The sequence below is a fragment of the Rosa chinensis genome, chromosome 1 (genome assembly GCF_002994745.2).
Source record: "Rosa chinensis cultivar Old Blush chromosome 1, RchiOBHm-V2, whole genome shotgun sequence".
In the NCBI taxonomy this organism is placed as follows: Eukaryota; Viridiplantae; Streptophyta; class Magnoliopsida; order Rosales; family Rosaceae; genus Rosa; species Rosa chinensis.
The window spans coordinates 42,420,952-42,442,909 of record NC_037088.1 but is presented as its reverse complement, the minus strand read 5'-3'; the positions used below and the strand labels follow the sequence as shown (position 1 = coordinate 42,442,909).

Sequence of the window (21,958 nt, the reverse complement as noted above, 5' to 3'; positions counted from 1 at the left end):
ACCCGACTTGGCAGACCTTCGGGTTGTTGACGAAGAAGCTGAAAGAAAGCAGAGGGAAGAAGAAGCTGAAAAAGAAAAACAAGAAAGAAAGAAAGAAAGTAAAAAAATAAAGAATAAAAATAATAAAAAAATACTTTTGAGGGTAAATTAATCTTTTACCCTTATCTTGTGCCTCACGTGCCGGACACGTGGTCATAGTTAACTGTTCCGTGACGGAAATTGACCATAGATACAACGTTGATACGAAAAAATGAGTCCAGGTATCACATTGATAACTTTGAAAGTTCAGGTATAATTTCAAAAGTCCTCGAAGAGTTCAGACACTGTTGAAGTAAAAAACCCTATTTGAATCACAAAAACCGTTTGTCTCCTTCTCCCTCGGATCATATCTCTGCAAAAACCCTAATTCCCAATTCAATTTTCGAATTTGGATTGCTTGGTTCGCGGTCATGAGCACCGGTGATCTCCTCAGCATTCAGCCCACGGAGCTCAAATTCCCATGTAAGTCGTTTGCTTTTGGATTTATTTTCATTCAATTTGACATAGAAGAATCATTTTGTGGTTGCATGTTAGGCTATAATGGAATTGAATGTGTGCATTGTGATTCTGAGAATGATTTTGAGGCTGGGTTGAGCTCAGTTAGTGAAACTAGGATTGTGAAAAATGGGAACTGAGTTCGGTTTTGGCAGCTGTGTGTTCAACTGCAATTCTTTTAAATTTCTTTATTTGGGGGATCATAAGTGGAACAAGGAACGATATTTTGTATATTTATGATTTCAAGATTCTTTTATTGTCTAAATTGTGGGTTTATTATTGCCAAGTAAATAAGAGTTAAGAATAGGGAGATGCGAGATAGAGTTCTGATTTGTCTCCGGAAAGTGAGAGGAGATTAGATAAGAGTTCAATTTTGTCTCGCGTGTCCTTCCTTTACTTGATTTCTTAATTTCTGAGGTTTGTCAAACAACACCGTATTCTATGGTATTCCATTAATCTAATGGGGTTGACTAATTTTATGTAGGGCTGGGTTCGGTACGGTACCGGGCCTTCAAGTCTAAAACTACCTACCGTACCAGAGCTTATTGGTACACAAAATGAAGTACCATTACTGGTCACAAAAGTCGGTATACTAACTTCTCGGTATCGGTTGGTTGGGCCTCCAACCGAGTTTAAGATTGGGCCACGATCTGACCAGAGCCCAAGAATTGAGCCTGCTAGGCAAGGCAAGCCCAGATCTTGCAGAGTCAACCCCAACCCGACACCACCACCACTGCCATCCCTCCACCGCCCAGATAGCACCGACTCCTCTGTCAGCCCACCACTGTCGGACTAGCACAAGGAAACTATCCCTAGCCGCCGCAGACCTAATTCAACACCACCCAGTCCGCCGCTTCAGTCGCCAACGCCAAACCAACAACAATGATCCAACCTCTGCTGCTCGTCGAGGCTTGGTCGTCACAACTCCCCCAAACTGAAGGTCGAGATCCGTTTCAATCTCCTCCGACCCCAAACCAGCAACCAAGTTCCAAATCCCAACCCCTCTAGGTCTGCAAGATCTGAAACCCCACCCCTCAGCGCCCCTGAACTCTCCTTCCTCCTCCCATCTACCATCGTCGCCTATGGCCAGAGCCCATCCAACGACAGCGGGAGTGACAGCAACAAAGTTTGAGGGCTGATGAGCTTGGATTCGAGAGAGAGACTGAGGTGAGGGAAGCACTTTATAGGTTGCTATTTGTCAAGAAGAAAAAGATAAGAATCAGAAGGGATGGGAAAGAAGAAGAAGAAGAGAGACAAAAGAGACGGGAAAAGAAAGAAAAAGAAGAAAGAGAAGAGAGAAGAGAGAAGAATAAAAAACTGAAAAGAATAAGATAAGAAGAGAGACAGAAGAGACGGGGAAAAGAAAGAAAAAGAAGAAAGAAGAAAGAGAAGAGAGAAGACTCAGAAGAAAGAAGAAGAGTCCAAAAGTAGAAGACTGAAGAATAAAAAATTAAAAAAATATGAGTATGATACATGACTTCGGTACAGTACGGTATACCATGTATATATGAAAATTGAAACCATTACCGTACCACCATACCAAGACTTCGGTTACCAAGTTTTCGGCTACCAATTCACTTGGCTCGGCTCGGATGCGGTTGGTACGGTTTGATTCGGGAGAATTTGCTAGCCCTAATTTTATGTCTAAAGCTTGTACAAGATGCAGTAGTGATCTTCAACAAAAAGTAGCAAAAGTTTAAAGTACCATATCAAAGATTAACGTTCCCCCTCTTAGAAGACAAGGTAAACGTTCCCTAATGTAACTCAATGAAAATACAACATCTCTGATATCCAATCGGTCTTTTGGTGATTCAGTAGAACACCCGATACCAATTCTAAAGATCTCACTCAAGCATTCTTCAATTTCTTTATCTCCTATGCCGATAATGCTTGCGGCTCCTTTGCCTTCTTGAAGAAGCACTGGATCTGCAATTTTTTCAACTCCTTTTGACAAAGCAGCCTCACAAAAACTACGAAAGTTTGATCCGTCACAGAACATCTCATCAGTGGGCTTCCTCCCTGAAAATATCTCTAGCAAGAGAATGCCGAAGCTGTACAAGTCACCATATGTTGACACCTCACCTCCCATTCCATACTCTACAACTCAAAATTACATATACATATATAGTTCATTAATTATAATTGCAAAGAGTAATAGATGAGAATTCTTAGAAACATTTAAGAGCAAGTAATGTTATCAGCAATGAAGAATGTATTACCTGGCGCGGCATAACCTACAGATCCTCTTAAACCGATAGCAAAATCATTTTTCGTTCTTGAGAGAAACCTTGCTAGTCCAAAGTCAGATAAATGTGCGGTAAACTCGTTGTCTAGAAGAACATTGCTTGGCTTGATATCACAATGAACTATTGGAGTTTCGCAATGATTATGAAGATATTCTACCGCACAAGCGACATCAATTGCTATGCTTAGCCTCTGATAAAGATTTAGTTTCTTAGGCGCACTTCTTCCCTGTTGTGTTCCGGAAGTTGGATGCAACCACTCCTCTAAGCTCCCCTTCTCCATGTACTGATACACCAGAGCCTTGAATTCATTACCATAAAAATCGACACTAGAACATGCAGTTACAATCTTGACCACATTTCGATGCCTGATATTTCTCAACACCTCGCATTCGGTTATGAAACTCCTCGAAGCTCCATGGCGTGACAAGTTAAACACCTTCACAGCAACAAGATGAACTTGAACATACTCGGCCAAAAAAAGGTAAGTTCTATCAAATGGGGTAACAAGAGCTACTTTGTAAACGGACCCAAAACTACCCACACCAATCAAATTTTCTGAAGAAAATTTATCTGTAGATTCTGAAAGAGCACTATATGACACTGGCAAAAGATCCACCCTCAAATGGCTCCAATCAGCAGATACTATGGCATTATTCTTTCTTCTCAAACGAAGAAATGACAACATTTTGTTCCGTCCTATGGTTTTCCTTTTCGACAAACGAAGAAACAGCAAAGACAGATCCATTGTTGTATATTCTTAGAAACCCGACCACTACTCATCTGATATATATTGAACTCTAAATTCCATCAGTGGAAGCACGATGCAATCCAATTTAAAGTATTGGAAGAGCTTGCTCAACACCTTCTGCTTGATTTGCTTTAGACTTGCTTTCAATTGGTTGTGAAGCTTAGTTCGAGAAGCCATGTATTATTCTTGGAAAGCCACCACCTAATTACCCTGAGCTTTCTTGCTTGCTGATTGCTGACGATTAAAGAATCAGAAGTGATCATGAACAAAAAGAATTGTTACATTTCCAACCAAAAGTCGTAAGAGCATGTCCCACAAGTATAACGGACTCGCTAAATGGTGTATAAAATACTAGGCGAAAACTGTTATTTATCATTTTACAATCTAATCTATACTATTATTAAGAGAAAAAAATTTATCAGCCAAAACAGAAAAATTTTACCAAATATCTCTCAAATATTAAAAAATAGGGTTAAATACAAATTACTACCCTGTGGTTTAGGTCAAAAATCAATTCAGTCTCTAAATTTCTAATTTCATCAAAAACACCCCTGCACTTTCAATTTTGATCTAATACTTCCAATTTGTTAGTTTTCAAACAATTGAGTTATTTAACTTGTTAATGTGGCTCATATATGGCCTATGTTTTATGATGTGGTGTCGAGGTGGTCTGCATAGTCAATTTAGGAGTGAGTCATACTAATAAAAATAAATAGTTTTTCAACAAATAATCCAACTATAACTTGAACCCATAACAAAATATTAACGAATTGGACCTATTAGATCAAAATTGAAAGTGCAGGGGTGTTTTTGATGAAATTAAAAGTCCAGGGACTGAATTGATTTTAGACCTAAACCACAGGGTACTGACTAGTATTTAGCCCTAAAAAATATTTGAACTGAAATATTTGAGAAAGACAAAATGGTCAATTCACAAAAAAAAAAACAAAAGAAATTTAACAAAAAAAATTAAAAATCAAAAACAAAATATGTGCAGCAGTTTTATTCACAAAACCACATTATGTGGAATAACTTCCCACTTAATTTTATCCACACCCATAGGGGGTGTTTAGAGTCTAGAAACTAGAGGAAGAACTTGCTCAACACCTTCTAGCTGCTTGACTTGCTTATGACCTTACGTGCATCCAATTTGTTGTGAAGCTTAGCTCGAGAAGCCAAGTATGATTCTTGGAAAGCCACCACTTAATTAACCTGAGCTTTCTTGCTTGCTGGAATTGCCGACGATAAAAGAATGAGAAGTGATCATGAACACAAAGAATTGTTGTTATATTTGCTACCAAAAGTCGTAAGAACATGTCCCACAATTCTAAATTTACATGTCCCACATTTCTAAATTTCTAATGAACTTGCTAAATGGGTGTATAATAGCCCAGGCGAAAACTGTTATTTATCATTTTACAATCTAATTTATAGTAGAGGAAGAACTTGCTCAACACCTTCCACTTGATTGCCAAGTATGATTTTTGGAAAGCCACCTCCTAATTACCCTAAGCTTTCTTGCTTGGTAGGATTGCCAACGATTAAAGTATGAGTAGTGATCATTGATCAGGTAATTTAGGTTTTACATTAAAAACTAATTAGTAATAGATGAAGTGCCTCAAATTTTTATATACCCATAAGCAAAGTCTATATTTTTTCATGTGGGATCTATAATCTCAATACGCGTCTGCACGTGTGGTGAATTTTCAACAATAAGCTGGCAGATCTATCTGAAAACCTTCTGTCACGTCATACAGCCAGCATAGCGCCACAAACATTATGTTAATGAACACAAAGAATTGTTATATTTATTAAAAAAAAAATTGTTCATATTTCGGATTATTTCCAACCAAACATCGTAAGAGCATGTCCCATGCACAATTCTAATGGAGTCGCTAAATGGGGTATAATAGCCCAAGCCAAAACAGTTAATCATTTTATCCCGTAGCTAAGTCCAATAGTTGGAAATAGCCCCAATTAAAAGAGAGAGGCTCAATTGCGTGACCTAAAGTCAACTGTCTGGAATCAAAATTTGAAAGGGATTTGAACCACTCACCAATTCAACAACCTCCAACCTCTATAAGGGTCATATTCAGGTCCGGATCTAGAATCCAGGTCGTATTTCAGTATGGATTTGGATCTAGGTCCTTTATTGGATTTGGGCTTCAGGTCACTATTGTTCTTGAATTTGGGACCCTATTTCATGGATCTTGTTCATAAGAGGTAATCTGCGAACATTGTCAAGTCTCGATTGCTTTCGATCTGTGGTCATTACGGTTACGGGTACGTTTACAATTTACATTGCTCAAATGACATTTTCAGTGCATTGTTCGATGCTTTTCAGTATTTGGTCTGGCTCTTGTTACCTTTTTATTTTGGATGTGGCTATGTATGTTTTTATGTTTTTAGGTACATTTTGGTTCAATCAATTTGAGGAATTGGAGTAATTGGAGTACAATGACCTATCTAAACAATATATTTTCAAACAATGATGTTCACAGTTGGTAACTGACCAAGAAAATTATGTTCAATCACCCTTACATGTAAATCCAATAGTGAAAAACAAAACAACTCTACTTAAAATTTTTTTCTATCATTAGATTTACATCAAATGGTGATTGAACATAATTTTTCTAGTCAGTTACTGAACATGTGAACGTCATTGTATTTTCAAATTAATAAAGATGCTGGAAAAAAGAAAAAGGAAAAAAGAAAAAAAGAGGGATAAGGTTCATTCAACATTAAAAACCTGAAAAGGATGGAACAAAACGCAGAAGTTAATTAAAATTCCAACACCTAACATAACAGCCCTGTCCCCTGTCCGGCCATCACAGCCAACTCATTGACCGTCGATTCAGCTGACCTCTTTAAAGACCCAACAGCTGGCACCAGATCTGGGTCCCACTGACAATAGGCCTTCTGTCACAGTGAACTACTCCACCCCTCTCCATATTTTTTGAATCACAGAAACTGTTTCTCTCCTTGTTCTGCTCTCTCCTTCTCCCTCGGATCACAACTCTGCGAAACCAATTGAATTGGGATTTCTTGGTTCGCGGTCATGAGCACCGGAGATCTCCTCAGCATTCAGCCCACGGAGCTCAAATTCCCGTGTAAGTCGTTTGCTTTTGGGAGTTATTTTCATTCAATTTGACATAGAAGAAATGTGGTTGCATGTTAGGTTATGATGGAATTGAATGTGTGCATTTTGATTCTGAGAATGATTTTGAGGCTGGGTTGAGCTCAGTTATGAACTAGGATTGTGAAAATTGGGAACTGTGTTCGGTTTAGGTCAATTAGTGGTTGTGTCAAAGGGGATTTGTGGGTGCATTGTGGGATCAAATGTGTGTTGGGAGTGAATATGTGGTTTTGTTATTTGGGAAATCGGAAAGAAGTGGAATTGATGTTGTTTATGGGTTTGCTTGTGGGGGTGGAACAGTTGAACTGAAGAAGCAGAGCTCGTGTTCTTTGCAATTGACCAACAAAACAGATAAATATGTGGCCTTTAAGGTATTTTTAGTTGTTTTGTTTTCATTACTACTGCGCTCTTGAATTGGTGTAAAGATATGAGATATGGACTGATAATGCTTGCTGTTTGTTATTGTGAATTAAAGGTTAAGACAACCAATCCAAAGAAGTATTGTGTCAGACCCAATGCTGGTGTTGTTTTGCCCGGATCAACATGTGATGTTACAGGTGAGTATTCCATTGAAGGGTTTTAGTTTCTCTGATATCTTTTATCAGTTTTCACAACAAATTAGTATATTAATATTCTTAAAATGTGCCCCTGCTTTCTATATGGTATCCTAAGTTCCATTAGTTTTTTTTAGGACCAAGCATTGGTACAATCTTTAAATCTATGCAATTAGTTTATTCAATGGTTTTTCTGATTTGCAATTGACTTTTGTAGTTACGATGCAAGCCCAAAAGGAGGCACCCCCAGATATGCAGTGTAAGGACAAATTTCTCCTTCAAAGTGTTGTTGCGCCAGATGGTTCAACCACAAAAGACATAACTCCTGAAATGGTTAGATGATGTTGCTTACACATGTCTTTTCGGGTATACGTTCTAAATTGGATTTTATTTTTCTTTGCCTTACTTCCTTTCTGTATTTGTTTATAGTTCAACAAGGATGATGGTAAAGTTGTGGAAGAGTTCAAATTGCGGGTAATTTACTTTCCTGCCAACCCCCCGTCACCTGTCCCTGAAGGATCTGATGAGGGCTCTTCTCCCAGGGCAGTGGTTGAGAATGGGACTCAAAATCCTTCCTTGTTTGATGCTGTAAGCTTCTTTTTGCGTGCTTTCCGGAAAGTATGACAATCAAATTGATTCTGTTATTCATTTTAATTTTACATGCAAAATTTCAGGTGTCAAGATCTCTTGAGCAACCAAAAGAGAAATCTTCAGAGGTGAGATCCCTGAGTAATCTTTTTGACAGAGTTTAGTCAGGTTTAATTTAAATAGGTATTTTATCTTGGTGGTCATCAAATCTTCTTTCATGCTTTTGCATTTAATCGGCCCAAATTTCTTTGGTTGCTTAAATGTTGAATCTGTGGTGACTACAACCCTAAATGCAGGGGTCAATATCAGTCATTAAAAACTGTTGATATGATATCACTTTATATCCATTTTATGTATTTTCTGGCACTCAGTTCCCAAGGGTCCTTTGGTGGTAGCTAGCATAATTGGTTGTGTGAACAATATTTTCTTGTCTTCCATGCCCGGGATGCATACTTACTTTTCTTGGTTTTTATATAATTCAAGTCACTGTGTTCTGTGATGAATGACTAGAACAATAGTTCTTGTTCGGTATTTTGGTTAGGTATCTAGAATGCATTCCATTGGCCGCCTGTCCTTCATGTTCTACTTTTGATTATAGCTTATTAATAAAAAAAAAGTTTCCTATAAGAAAATAGAATGCATCTGGGCAGTGTATTGCTCAATTTTAGCTGACATATAAGTTTCTAGACCATGCTCGACTACTTCGGACTGTTCGTGATTCTTTGACTGGAGTTTCTTTTGACATCTATTTTTTTTTTTGCTCAATAAAGAAGAAATGCTATTTAGTGTTATTAATTTTCATATTTCTAAAGATTCTGTTTTTTCTTTTGAACATTTCTTAATATTATTTTTAACATCAGTCTTAATTAATCTGTCCTACCTACTAGGAAAAGAAAAGAAAGAAAGAAAGTAAAAAAAAGAAGAAGCAATAAAGCATGGCCTCAGGCCATGGTGGCCCCTCGATGCAGAGGTACCACCATGGCTGGGAAGCTCCAGAATGTCTCAGTTTATGCTCCTCCTATTATGGGGGACATATATTTATCAGATGGAGGGAAACAGGGGATGAGAGATAAGTTTTTACATTTTAGTTTTAAAAATTCAATAAATAGGTTGAGTATTATGAAACTGAATCCCACATCATCATGCAAGATTATATCAATCCTTTAAAGTGGTCTACCATGTAATATTGTTCACCGGGTACAAACTATAAAGTTTTGTTTTGGAAATCAGGAGTCTTGTAAAACTGGGCGAAAAGCTTTTCCCTGAAATTCCTACTATCATCATCATCATCATCATCATATATCTAGATATATTATCGAGTGTTGACACACTGTCTACATTACAAAGAACTTTGCCACTTTGGTGGTGATTGCTGAGGCTTCAATGTTTAGTGTAACCATTTGGATTTATGTAGAAAATAGGAAGAAAATCTTGATTTCATTTAAATATCTATCAACATTTTTATTTGTGTGGTTGTTTAATGTTTATGTAAGGTTTGACTTTCTTCTTCTGTATTGCAATTTGACATCAATGATATTCCTCAGGCATGGTCTATGATATCCAAGTTGACCGAAGAGAAGACTTCTGCTTTACAACAAAACCAGAAACTACGTCAAGAACTGGTATGGTTTGTAGGCATTACATGGTCTTTATCATTTTTTCTTTCCTGTGGCTTCTGGTAAACATCAGACTCATCATGCTTTCGATTAATGAGTTATGTCAACTGTGTATCTATCCATTTAAGTTTGGTAGTGGTGAATAGTCGTAGCAAAATGACCGAAAATGATAAAAGAACAGAAAAAAGAGAATAACAAGGATGGTTTTGTTGTCTTACTCTTTGAAATAATCGGTGATTTGATGCATCGATTTCTCTCTGTTGGATTCTGTTTCTGTAGTTAATTTTGTTATAACAAAATTGTTCATTAAGCAGGAACTGGTGAGAAAAGAAATCAGCAAAAGCAGTGGCGGTGGATATTCATTAGTGTTTGTAGTGCTCTTTGGTCTTTTGGGTATCTTGGTTGGTTTCTTCATCAAGAAAACATAGAAGCTGAGGTCAAGGCTACCCTTTAATTAATTAGATCGATGCAGCATAAACTCTGTGGTGTTCTCCCATTTTCAAAACATTTTAGGGCCTCACTCTTGATGTAAAAATTTAGTCTGACCAATATTATCGTGATTGTTTTGGTTTGTCCAAGCAAAGTAGATTGGTTCTCATTATATTAGGTGCTCATTCGTTTCAAAATTATTAATTATATTTGATGTTGAACGATCAAATGATCGAGATTTTTTTAATTAAAAAACAATCATCAGAGATTCATATCAAATTGGTCATATTTTTTCTGCCTTTTATCTATTGGAGTATTAATTCTATAGATTAGTATCTATATTTACTCAAATCCAATTAGGAATTCTCAGATGGGCTGGGAATTGCTCCAAGCAAGTTGTTTGCCATCATGTAACGGGCGACTATTGCTCAAACAAGCATACCAGTGATGATGAAGACAGTTTTGCTGTGTCGTGTTTGTTATGTGGGATTGGATGTGATTGGACATCCTTATCTAGCTTCTGTTACACTATCTAGTGTTTGGAAATAACAGCGACTATACTAAATGAGACTCTGGAGCCCCAAAAACCTATAAACACAATCTTCCACAGCGACGCCAAAAACCATCGGCTTGTGGAAGTCAAATCTCATTCTTCTACTCTTCTGCATGTCTCCTTCCATCTCTTATGCAGGTTCAATTTCTCTCCTTTCTCATGCTCTTCCTCTTGCCTTGATTGTTTTACACTCTCCCCTTCAACCCTTATAAGATCTCAATACAACATTGGCTGCTAGCTAAAACGTACACACAGAGTGAAGAAAGCACTGAACTTTGATTAATTTGCAATGAATCGTTGAGTCTTGGGAGGTTTGGGAAAGACCCAATTGGTATTTAGTTGTTAGCTGCAAAAATTGAAGAGTTTGAGCCATCGATCCCAATTCAGTTCTAGGTTTGGAAAAGGGCTTTGCAGGAATTCATTTATGATGAGTCCTTGAGTTTTGCGAGGTCTGGGAAAGATCCAATTAGTATATGGTTGTTGGCTGCAAGAATTGAAGAGTTTGATACAGATCCAATTCAGTTCCAAGTCTGAGAGAAGATTTTGCAGAAATTTGGGTTTATTGATTTGCTTGCTTTTGCTTCATTTATGAGATTCAGAATTGTGTGTGTTGTGAATTGTGAATTGTGAGGATTGTGCATATATAAGCGTGGATTTGTTGTAGCTCTATATGAAATTTCTTGCTTGTTAGTGGAATCCTTATACTCTGTCATTTGAGTTATGGAATTTCTTGATTGTTTTTTCTTGCTATTCCTTAGTCCAACACAGCACCAAATTTGATTCATGCATTACATAACATAAGCCAGGTTAGAGGAGTCCGGGACTCTTGTAGAAATTAAGGCAGAGCATGACAGTTCTGTGAAACAAACATGCCCTAAGTGTGCAATCTAATGACCTAAAACATAGAAAATGTTATTTCACAGTGCATCCTCCCTCAAAGGAACGAATCGATTGAGTGTACATCAGTTTCCTACTAATGTTTTCAACACCCGAACTGAAATCTAAGTGAGAATAATGCAAGGATTCAAACTTCAGTTTCGGTTTTGATCTCAATACCTCAAATTTAAGAAAATTTCGGAGAAAGTTTTGATTTCGGTGGAAATTTCGGTTAAAAATAAAGAAATCACATTAATTGTATTTATAGAATGATATTTTTGAATGAAACTTTTACATAGACTAAACTAACCTATAATAAACATATTTACAATGTAACATCTATAAAATTATACATTTATAATAGAATTGTGATGTTTAATATGAACGAGTAATTAACTAGTACTGTAGTAGGTTGCTAAACTAGTGTTTTTATTTATGTGTAATTATAAATGTACTGTATATTGATAATGTGAGTATGATTTACTCTTTTTATTTTTGTGGCTAGAACCTAGTGAAAAGCTTGGCCATCATCCATTTTTCACTAATAATTAGAAAATTACAACGAAGCTGGGCCCGCGGGGGTGGGGGGGGGTACGTAATACCAAAACCTCGTGAATGAAAATGAACAAGTACAACAAAAAGAATATAAAAGCTACTACGATGTGGTTCGATCTAGCTGGTTGAATTGCTTCCATTTAGTATCATACAACTGCTCCTAAGTACATGAATTTTAGAAATGATTTAGTACTTCATCACATGGGTATTGTATGTGTGTTGATCTCTTCCCACATGCAATCTATATATCGGATATTGTTGAATTACCCAATATAGTGTTTCATTGTATGAAGCATATATCATTTGGGACGAAGTAAAAAGGGAATCATGTTGTAGTTGGAGCATTTAACTTTGTAGGGAATTGTAGCAGATAAAAGCAAAAAAGTTTTTTTTTATTGTATTCAACTTGATTGCATAAAAAAAAAAAAAATCAAAATTTCATATTTTTCTATGAAAGTATGAAGCAAAAAATTCATTGTCAGTGACATACAAATTTCGGTGTGAATTTTTAAATATATTTTGCATGTGCAAATATTTCAGAAATTAAGAATTTCGCAGAAATGTACGGAAAATTTTAGAAAATTTCAGGAAACTCCTGACGGAAGTGATATAGCATATGAATTTCGTTTCGGTACTTCAAAATTACGGAAATTTCGATAGTTTCAGAGAAATTTAAAACCTTGGAATAGAGGTGGCAAATGGGCTACTAAGCACAAGCACGATACGGGCTTGGCCCGGCCCGAGCCCGTAATGGGCCCGACATGACCCGAGCACGACATATTGTGGGCCGGCCAGTTACAAACACAAAATCTTATTTTGTTTTTAAAAATTTTAAAAAACTACAATGATGAGATTGTTTAAGTAAATTCAGAATGTGTCTGGCTCAAATTCTAAGTTACTTGATCTAGTGGTAATAGGGTCTTAATTAGAGATAATCTCAGAGAATATTTTAGAGATATACATTCATTGTATGATTATCTTTCCTTGTACGATTTAGATTCTATGCATTGTAATCCTCTATATAAAAAGACCCCTATTATCAATGAGAATACACAACAATTCTCTCTCAAATATCGTTTCTCTAAAACAAGTTATTAGCACGAAGCCCTAACCCTGAAACCCTAAATTTGTAGCATTCAAATCCCAGAAACCTTCGCCGCCCATCTTGAAGCTCTCAACTCCACGAGTCCAGAACCAGCGGCGTCACCCTCAAAACCGGCCGGAAAACCACCAAACTGGCCTCCGGAAGAGACAGAAGTTCCTCTTCCCGGTTCAAATCTCTTTCCTCCTTCTCTAACAGCCATAATTCACCACCATCAGAGTTTCGTCCCCAGATTCCGGGAACCGGAAAATTCACCACCAGAACTGGCCTAGAAACATCCGAACCGCCCGCTAGAAGCCTCTGTGCCCTAAATCGCCGCAACCCTTCCTCTTACAGCTTCTCCTTCTGTTCCGAGCCCACTCCAGAAGAAGACAAGCCTAGCTCAGAAGGAATCCAGCCTTAGGCCCAGAAGCAAAGGAACAGCCCTCGACCCAGAAGAAAGAAACAGGCCCGAAGCCCAATAACTCAGCCCAGAATCTCGTCCACGTCAGCATCTAATCAGCTTGCCGCGTCAGCACCCACGTCAGCAGCCGATGCGACATCTGCACCTCTGGCGACAGGTCACCGTCGACGACTTTTCAGGCGATTTTCCGACCACTTTTTCAGGCCAAATTTTCAGGCGACCTATTTCAAGGTATTTTTTTTCTAAAAGTTCCTTTTTTTTTTTAGAGTTTTTTAAATTCAATTTATCTTCTTTTTATTGGAGACTTGCAACCTCCCTTCTTCTACCCCCCTTTCTTCATCATAGGGGAGACCAAATTAAGCCGAACTGTGGGGGTTCATGCTCACTCCAAGCTTGGAGCTTGTAGAGTCCTCCAAGTTTAGAGTTTGTTCAGATAAAACGATCGACCATAAACATCATTGTTTCGATCTAATCCAACCCCTCTTGGAATTGAATTTCTTGGAAGTGACTACGCTCGGAAATTCCTAATTTCTTGGAAGTGACTATGCTCAGAAATTTTTATTGTTTTCGTGGTAGCCTTTTTGCTCCGAAACTAACCCTAATCTTTTGTTGTTTTTCAGGATGAGTAACCTGAACAAGTTAAGTTTCACTCCACTAGAGACAACAGGCGCAGGATACCATAAGTGGGTCCGTGATATGCGCCAGCATCTTAAAGCTGATGGGATCCTAAGTACGGTCCAAGAGCCAAGTCAGAACGTGCTTACTCCTCAACAAGATGCCGTTTTTGAAGTGAATAGAGTTACGAGAGAGTCAAATGAAGCTAAAGCCATAATTCTCATGACAAGGCACATGAATGACGCGCTCCAGAATGAGTACCTCAATGAGGAAGACCCAAGAAAACTGTGGGTAGAACTCGAGCAGCATTTTGGCAACATTTGTGACTCCCTGCTTCCTGATTTAGAAGTGAGATAGCATAGCCTCTGCTTTTGTGATTTCAAGTCTGTGCTTGACTACAATTTGGAAACACTTCGTATCAAGTCTTTGATGGAGTTCTGTGGGCAAAAAATCACTGATACGATGTTTTTAAGATAATGTTTTTCCTTTTGAACAAATGAAATAAGGCTACATCAAAAGCGACAACACCAAGCATAATTAGTAACAACAGACTCTCCTCAAGATCAAAGTGAACTAGGTTCGATTTGAGGATAGTATGGCAGACTTGCTCACTAAGTCATTGCCTAAATTCCACTTTCAAGAAACATGTTGGTAGCATCGTTTAGGAAGTTATCCGAACTCCAATGACCGTAGTCATCAAGGGGAGATGTAGACATCAGGGGGAGGTGTCTACATGTATGGTCTCGAAACGTGAAGGATGTGTTGTACTCTTTTTCCCCTTCGACTGAGGTTATTTTTGTCCCACTGGGTTTTTGTTACTCGGTAAGGTTTTTAGCGAGGCAATGAGAGAAGCACTGCGTTTGGCGACACAAGGTGGAGTGTTCAAGTAAATCCCTATTTGTGTGTCTGGCCCAAACCCTAGGTTACTTGACCTAGTGTGGTAATAGAGTTAAATTAGAAGATCTAGATTCCTATTCAATGTATGATTACCTTTCCTTGTATGATTCTGATTCTATGCATTGTAATCCTCTATATAAAGAGACCCCTATTATCAATGAGAATACACAGCAATTTCCTCTTAATTCTGTTTCTCTAAAACACTAGCAATTAAGTTTATTAATTGCAATTTCCGTAGGGAGCTAGATTGAAATTGGCATCCCCTTCCTTACAAGCCATACCCCTCATTTCCGTTATTAGAATGCCATATTGTCATGTAATGTATGTTGAATCTAAAGAGCTGACAAACATTACATGTAATTTCATACCTCTGTCATTTTTATCATCAAAATAATGTAAACCGATGGCATGACATATATACCTTCAACAAAACTCAAAATTACTACGACCATTGAGGTTGTACGTACCCTTGTGCTAGCGGTCATGGTCTTGACCTGGGTGAAATCTTGGAGGATATATTATGGCGTCCAAAAAATAGTATGGGCTTCCTCCAGTGTGATTAGAAAAAGGTTATAAAATATCAATCGGTTAGTAAAATGGTAATTTCCCCTGCGCCGGTACCGGAAGTGATACTAAAACTATCAACACTGTCCGTTCTAACAAATCCTAAACCATAATAAGTTAGAAAAAATGCAATCTGAAACAGGGAAAAACAGAAGCCTACTCTCTGATATAAGAACAATAACAAATGCATATCAAAGTAGAAGAAAAGAGCATTCATGATTTGCTAGACACTTTTCAATGGAAGTTCAGAAAGCATATACTATCAAAACTGATGATATCCACCAGTTAATCCTATTCAAAATCCAATGTAAAACTGTAAATCACATACCCATTCAGAAACCATTCAAGGAGAGAGGTTTGAACTTTGAATTGTCTAATCTTTGATTTCACGAGGGGAACAAACATAAAAAAGAATTCAGAAATCCCGATACTCAAAAAATTGCCTCCCTCGTTCCGGAACTAAATGAAGACCTTGTATTCCAGAAATTCTGAAATCCTCAACATTAGTTAAATTCATGGTTTAGGGTTCATAATATCCTTTGTTCCGTAGACTAGGGTTACTGTGTAATATACTAATCTATCAAACATAACACCAAGCTTCTAGATACAAATACAATTATAGAAGTTTTTGAAGAAAATTAAAACCAAAGATCTTTCTGCAAATAGGTGGAGTTGTCATTGCTTTCGATCAGTGGCGGTATTTGTTGCAGTGGTTGTATTTTCTGTTCCTGGGAGGCCGGAATTATAGTTGAACCTGTTCTACTTTTCTTCTTTTCATCGGTGGCTTTGGGCGGAGAAGACCAACTTTCTAGAGCTTTAGTAATAAGATATCCACATATGGCCCCCAACACAAACATGAAACCAGTCTTTAGCATATCAATTTGCCTCGGCTTCTCAGATTTGATCTCCATTCTCAAAGCTAGATGATGATGACAGTACTAGGTTTAAAGTGCGAGGAGAAAAGGAAGAGTTCAATGAGTTTTTATAAAGGAAGCCCTAAGCCCCTAACCATTCAATTATTTATAGAATTTTTTTACTGATGAGTCCAGTGGCATGTGGACCCATTTCCGACTGGACCAGATCTACCTCTATAAGACTATAACATCTAATTCCACCAAAAAAGAAAAACCCCTATGATTCTATATTGTTGTTTCTTTGGGCATCTTTTTAGGAAAAATTTTCCTATAGGAGGAAGTAGATAATCGAACTTGAACTTTTACCAATAGCATGTTGAATATTGCCCATTCAACTAAACGCTGGTTGATGGCATTTAGACTTAGAAATGAAATTTTTTAAAAAAGTTAGAAATGCAAAATTTCATGCTACTTTCTTCCTATCACTCACTCAATGATATGGGGATGTAGCTCAATATTTATTTGAAATGATTCTATAACGAAACGCACAAGCATACAAAAAAAAAGGAAATACCCTTCTCGAATCACTTTATAACGAATTATAAAATAAATGTGTACAAACAAAAAAGAAGAAAGACCTATATACATATGTTATGGTTGCTGAAGTACATTACGTAATTAATCACTATATATGTTTTATATTATCAAATTTTACTAGTTATGAACAATTAGAACATTTAATGTACATCGGTAAGAAATAGGGTGGACAAATTAATTGTTCTAATTGTTATGGTTGCATAAGTACATTATGTAATTAATCACTATATATGTTTTATTTGATAAAATTTACTAGATATGAACAATCAGAATAATGTACTCACGTAAGAAAGATGATGAACGCATTAATTGTTCGTTACATACACAGAAAGTATATAGCGATATTATAGATGTACGGAGGCAATTATAACTTAGGTGCTTATATAATAAATTCAGCAATAATGAAAAAATAAACAAAGAATCATTATAAGTTCTTGAAGTTAACATAACTGAGAGTTTTGAGGGTTTGGTTCCCCTTCATGTAACCAAAAACATTGATTTTGGTAAAATTGTTCAGAAGAGGGTTGGTTCAAATTTTTTTAATTCAACTAGTTTCTCTCTCTATTTTTGTTTGGATAGAAATTCTACTAGTTTTTCCTTCTCCTTCTGAAAATAAAAGGAAAAAAAAAACTAGTTTCTAGCATTTTGATTTTTAGCTAGTGGCATTTAAGTCATTTGCTTTTGGGGCATTAGGGCAGATAAATTGGTTGTGTAAATCGAGATCTGACCAGACCTCGATGGCACCAGTAAGGCAGTAACTGAGCGCAGCATCCCCTCTAATGAGTAAGTTAATTCTTCGATTCTTCTCTACTTCTCGATTATTATTAATTTCGTAATGAATTAAATCGCTTTGAATTAGGGCAATTGTTTATACACTTCATTTCAATTAGTAGTGAATTAGAAACATCGGGTTTGAGTGATCAAGCAGAAGATTAGTAAGTAACTAGCCTATTAATTCTAACTTTATGATGCCCTTCTTAATCGTGTCTCTTAGTTTATAGGGTGAATTTCAACTAGTTCATCCACTCTATGATCGAGTGATTTTATTTCGATGTATACTACTATCAAAATTATTACAATCTACCTTTTTTTTGTGTGTGTGTGTGTGTGTTGTGATTTAAGTCCCCATCACACTTTCATCAAAGGACCCTCTCTTCTCATCACCGCCAAATCATATCCTAAAATTCGTTCTCGCTTTGCGATCGACACTGCCAAAACTCCCTTCCATCGACCTTATTCGTAAAATCCGAGACATGATATTTTTCTTGCTGTCCCAAACCCTCAAATGGCCTTGAAGTCCCATTTTTAATTTTGAAAACCCGAAAGAGCCAAAAGGAAGTTCTATTTTTCTTTTTTTTGGCCATAAGGAAGTTTGAATGGGTTTATATATGTATGGAACTGTGCAATAAACATAATGTTCTAGACAAAGAGAACGACGTTTAAGATGCAACATGGAACAAATCTTATGGGGAAGATTGAATTGTTTTGGTAGTCTTGATATGGTATCTGTATGTTGAAGGCTTTCCTTGTTCTTGTATGGATCAATAACGAACAAAAATAGGAAGAATAAAAAAGATGAGAGGAAAAATTGATGATTTTTGTTTTTGTTTTTGTTTTCGGCTAATAGGGAAAATTGATGATTAGGGAATGTAACATGATTGCCAGACCGCTGCTAGTGATCAGGTCATGAAACAATTCTCTATTGCATAATGAAGAGAGTGGTTAAAATTTGATTTCATAATTGATGAAAAAAATTTGATAATGATGTTTAAGGTGTTGAATTTAAAATACACACACACACACAAGATTAATTGGTAGATGGTGCTTTTTTTTTTTTTTTTTTTTTTTTGAATTGGGGTTTGGAACCCAGCCTAACTGGGAGGCTCAGCCCCACGCCCGTTATTTATATTATTAAATAAATTTTGCTGCATCGGGGGGGACGTAATACCTGAACCCCGAGCCAGCATAGTTGCGTTACAATTATCCTCATAGAGAACGTCCTGTATAAAAACAGGAGCCTCATCTAAACAAAGATCCACAACATGATCTAGACTAGCAAAGTGTGCCAACCTATTCGCCACACTATTTGCTTCACGATAAATATGTCGAACTCTAATCCAATCAAAACCATGTAAATAATTCTTACAATCATCTAGAATTCGACTAACCTCAGAGTTATCCTCCATTTGTTGGTTAAGGGCAGTAGCTAGGATAGCGCAATCGGTTTCCAGCTCCACCTGCTTCCAACCGTGATGTAATGCCATAAGCAAACCAGCCCTACAGGCCTCCGCTTCACCATGGAATGCCGAGCACATATAAGGTATCTTTCTGGACCTAGTACTGGAAGAATTAAAGACATTTTTTTTGCTTATTTCGTTCGGTTCTTGTGAAAGTAATCTGCAAGCAGCAAATTTGTTGTATTTAGTGTATGGATCGAGGATGGACCTTGGCTCTCTGATGTTCATTAAGAAATTGTTTTTACTTCGACAATTAAAGTATAGGAATGCTGACTCTTTCTTCAAGCTGGACTTTTCGAAAAGATGGCACTGGCTTCAGTGAAAAGGAAGGGAGGAGGACTAATATATCTGGGTTTTTGAATATATAAAGCTATTTCTGCTAGCTTGTGGGGGTGTTGTGCATATGGTGGCTCTCTCTTTAAACTGAACTTTTCAAAATTTTGTACTAGTTCCAGTTTGAGGGGTTATTCAACCAATTTAGGTCACCCTATATAATTCTTTAAGCTACCTTATGAATTGTATTTCATTACCATACATATGTGGATTCTTACTCAAGCCAGTTTAGGACACCCTGTATATAGAAGTATACTTCTTGATTTTTCCTAATTTCTTATGCTATCTTGGTCCAATTTGATATGGTTGCCTATTTACTTTTCATGTTCGATCTCTCATCCTATAGTTGGTTATATTCTCTAGTTCTTTCTTGTTTACCTTGATTGATACACTGTGTTTAGCAAATCCTATAATTCAACAGTTGATTGTTGAGGGGTGAATGTAATAAACTCTAATGTACGGAATTTATGTTTTTTTTTTTTTTTTTTCCAGACTTATTTGAGGTTTTCTGTTCCTTTACTTTTTGATAAGTTGACTTTGGTATTGATTAGTTTCTCTCACTATTCTGCAGCTTATCTGATTTACCCTCCCTCTAATATGGCAAAAAGAAGGGGTAACAGGACTCAATCTACATGTGGAAAACAAAACAAACTTCCAATCAATTTGGTACAGGATTGCATTAGCGTGCTGCCCGACGAAGTTCTAGTCCTCATTCTTTCCCTACTGAGTATTAAGGAAGCAGTAAGCACTTGCATCTTGTCTAAAAGGTGGAAAAATGTGTGGAAACAAATTACTTGTCTCAACTTCTTTTTAGATGAATTATCTAAAACAGAGAAGATAAAAATAGGAAGACAAGTAGTTGAAATACCTAGGACATACAACTGGGTGAATCAAGTCTTGCAATTGCATCAGGGTCAAATCTTAGATGAGTTCAAACTTTGTTCTTCTTCAATAGATTGCGATTCGACTTCTGAAATCGACAGCTGGATCGAATTGGTAATACAGAAGAAAGTACGAAAGTTTGAGATAGACCTGCAAGGAGATAGAGGTGTAGCTCCGTATTGTTCCCATTATACATTTCCAGAGAATCTATTTCGAAACCCTTTTGGTGTTTCATGGTTTTCCTGGCTTACACACCTTTCTTTGAACTATGTGAATATAACTAGTGAACTAGTCGAGCACTTCATATCAAACTGCCAACTTCTCGAACACCTGTTTATTGCTGGCTCGGAGTATTTAGAAGATTTGAAAGTTGTTGGTGAGTTGCTTCGGCTTAAGTTCCTTCAGATATGTGATTGCCTTAACTTATTTCAGCTTGAGATATCTGCTCCTTGTCTGGAGACATTCTTTTATGATGGAGAATGTCGCTATAACATCAATATTCGTGTGACGTATGCACCCTTGCTTGCTAAGATATGTATAACAGAAGACTTTCTGTTTGACTCTACAACTGGAGATTTTCAATTGTTTTGGAATTATCTTCCTCAGTTAGTGACTCTCAGGTTGGTCCTAGAGAAAGAGCCAAAGTTGGTCCCTGAATTTCCAGAATTAACTAGTCTCGAGTTCTTATCATTGAGCATTGCCAGAATTAATAGGCGAAGCCTTCTTCTTTTGACTTCTTTGATCGAGGGATCTCCTTACTTGCATAGATTTAAATTGAGGTTGAGACGGAGTTTGATGGGATGCAGGCATCGGAGAAGCAAGGTAATTAGTGAGGCGAATACAAGTCCTCATCAGTGTCTTAAGGTGGTCGAACTTTCTGGATTCAGTGGGTCGAAACATGAAACTGAGGTTGCCAGGTACTTAATTAAGAAAGCTGTTGCGCTTAAAAAATTAATTATCGATCTGGACTCGAAGCGCATTCTGGAGGAGATCAACCCTTTACGTCCGCTGTCAACCAAAATCAAAGAACTGGAGATGGCAAGAAAGCATGCTTTACTGCTTGAAAAAAAATTACCCCTCGGAGGTGAGTTAATTGTTTTATAACTTTGGACTGTGTTTGTTGTTGTTGCTGTAATAAAAAGCAAAAGCAAGAACGGAGATCTAAACTTGGAACAGGTGAGGGAAGAAGTTAGATCAATATTGCTGCTCTGTTGTACTATTAGTGTTGTTCTGTTGTATCATCTCAACAAAAAAAAAAAGTGTTGTTCTATTGTACTGTTAGTGTTGTACTGTTTGTCTTTCTTTTACTGAATTTGTACTAGTTCCCTTTTAGAGTAATGCAAGATTGTCCTAAATTTTTATCTTTAAAGTGCTTGATCTTTCTATCATATACATGTGTGTGTTATATTTTCCCCCTATAAGTATACGTGTTCTTATTTTTTTTTTTTATTACTCTTTTATTCCGCACCCTCGCATCCACTGATAGAAACATTTGGAGTAATTTTCATATAATAAACAGTGGAAAAGCTACCATACCAGCCATGAATGCCCATATTTAGAGAAAATGTTACAAACATTACCCGAACTAAGGCCGACTCCTAACTTCAGTACCCTACTATGCAAAACTATCACTTTAGTA

At 37.0% G+C, this 21,958-nt stretch overlaps 2 protein-coding genes across 5 annotated transcripts; both read left to right on the top strand.

The window, feature by feature from the left end:
* The first annotated feature begins 434 nt into the window (after positions 1–434).
* Positions 435–10,130, top strand: LOC112186986 (vesicle-associated protein 1-3). 2 transcript variants are annotated; one of them, XM_024325591.2, is made up of 8 exons: positions 435–501; positions 6,965–7,035; positions 7,140–7,221; positions 7,436–7,551; positions 7,648–7,806; positions 7,893–7,934; positions 9,351–9,428; positions 9,737–10,130. In XM_024325591.2, exons 1-8 carry the CDS (start codon positions 450–452, stop codon positions 9,848–9,850), a joined length of 714 nt encoding a protein of 237 aa, XP_024181359.1. In that variant the 5' UTR covers positions 435–449; the 3' UTR covers positions 9,851–10,130. The 2 variants fall into 2 exon arrangements, with proteins under 2 accessions (XP_024181359.1, XP_024181351.1); XM_024325583.2 differs by lacking the exon at positions 435–501 and adding an exon at positions 6,478–6,638.
* A 7,481-nt stretch (positions 10,131–17,611) lies between these two features.
* Positions 17,612–21,595, top strand: LOC121052720 (putative F-box/FBD/LRR-repeat protein At5g56810). Of its 3 annotated transcripts, none has more exons than XM_040518351.1 (3): positions 17,612–17,650; positions 19,066–19,187; positions 20,009–21,595. In XM_040518351.1, the coding sequence occupies exon 3, from the start codon at positions 20,035–20,037 to the stop codon at positions 21,421–21,423; it is 1,389 nt and encodes a 462-aa protein (XP_040374285.1). In that variant the 5' UTR covers positions 17,612–17,650; positions 19,066–19,187; positions 20,009–20,034; the 3' UTR covers positions 21,424–21,595. The 3 variants fall into 3 exon arrangements, with proteins under 3 accessions (XP_040374285.1, XP_040374302.1, XP_040374270.1); XM_040518368.1 differs by having other exon boundaries at positions 17,620–17,650; positions 19,071–19,187; XM_040518336.1 differs by lacking the exon at positions 19,066–19,187 and having other exon boundaries at positions 17,632–17,650.
* The last annotated feature ends 363 nt before the right edge of the window (positions 21,596–21,958 follow it).

Bases quoted from the DNA above. Each gene is read 5' to 3' on its own strand.
- LOC112186986 (XM_024325591.2), top strand. From the start codon at position 450: ATGAGCACCGGTGATCTCCTCAGCATTCAGCCCACGGAGCTCAAATTC. The intron at 7,222-7,435 runs GTGAGTATTCCA...TGACTTTTGTAG, and splicing joins ATCAACATGTGATGTTACAG to TTACGATGCAAGCCCAAAAG. The intron at 7,807-7,892 runs GTAAGCTTCTTT...GCAAAATTTCAG, and splicing joins ATCCTTCCTTGTTTGATGCT to GTGTCAAGATCTCTTGAGCA.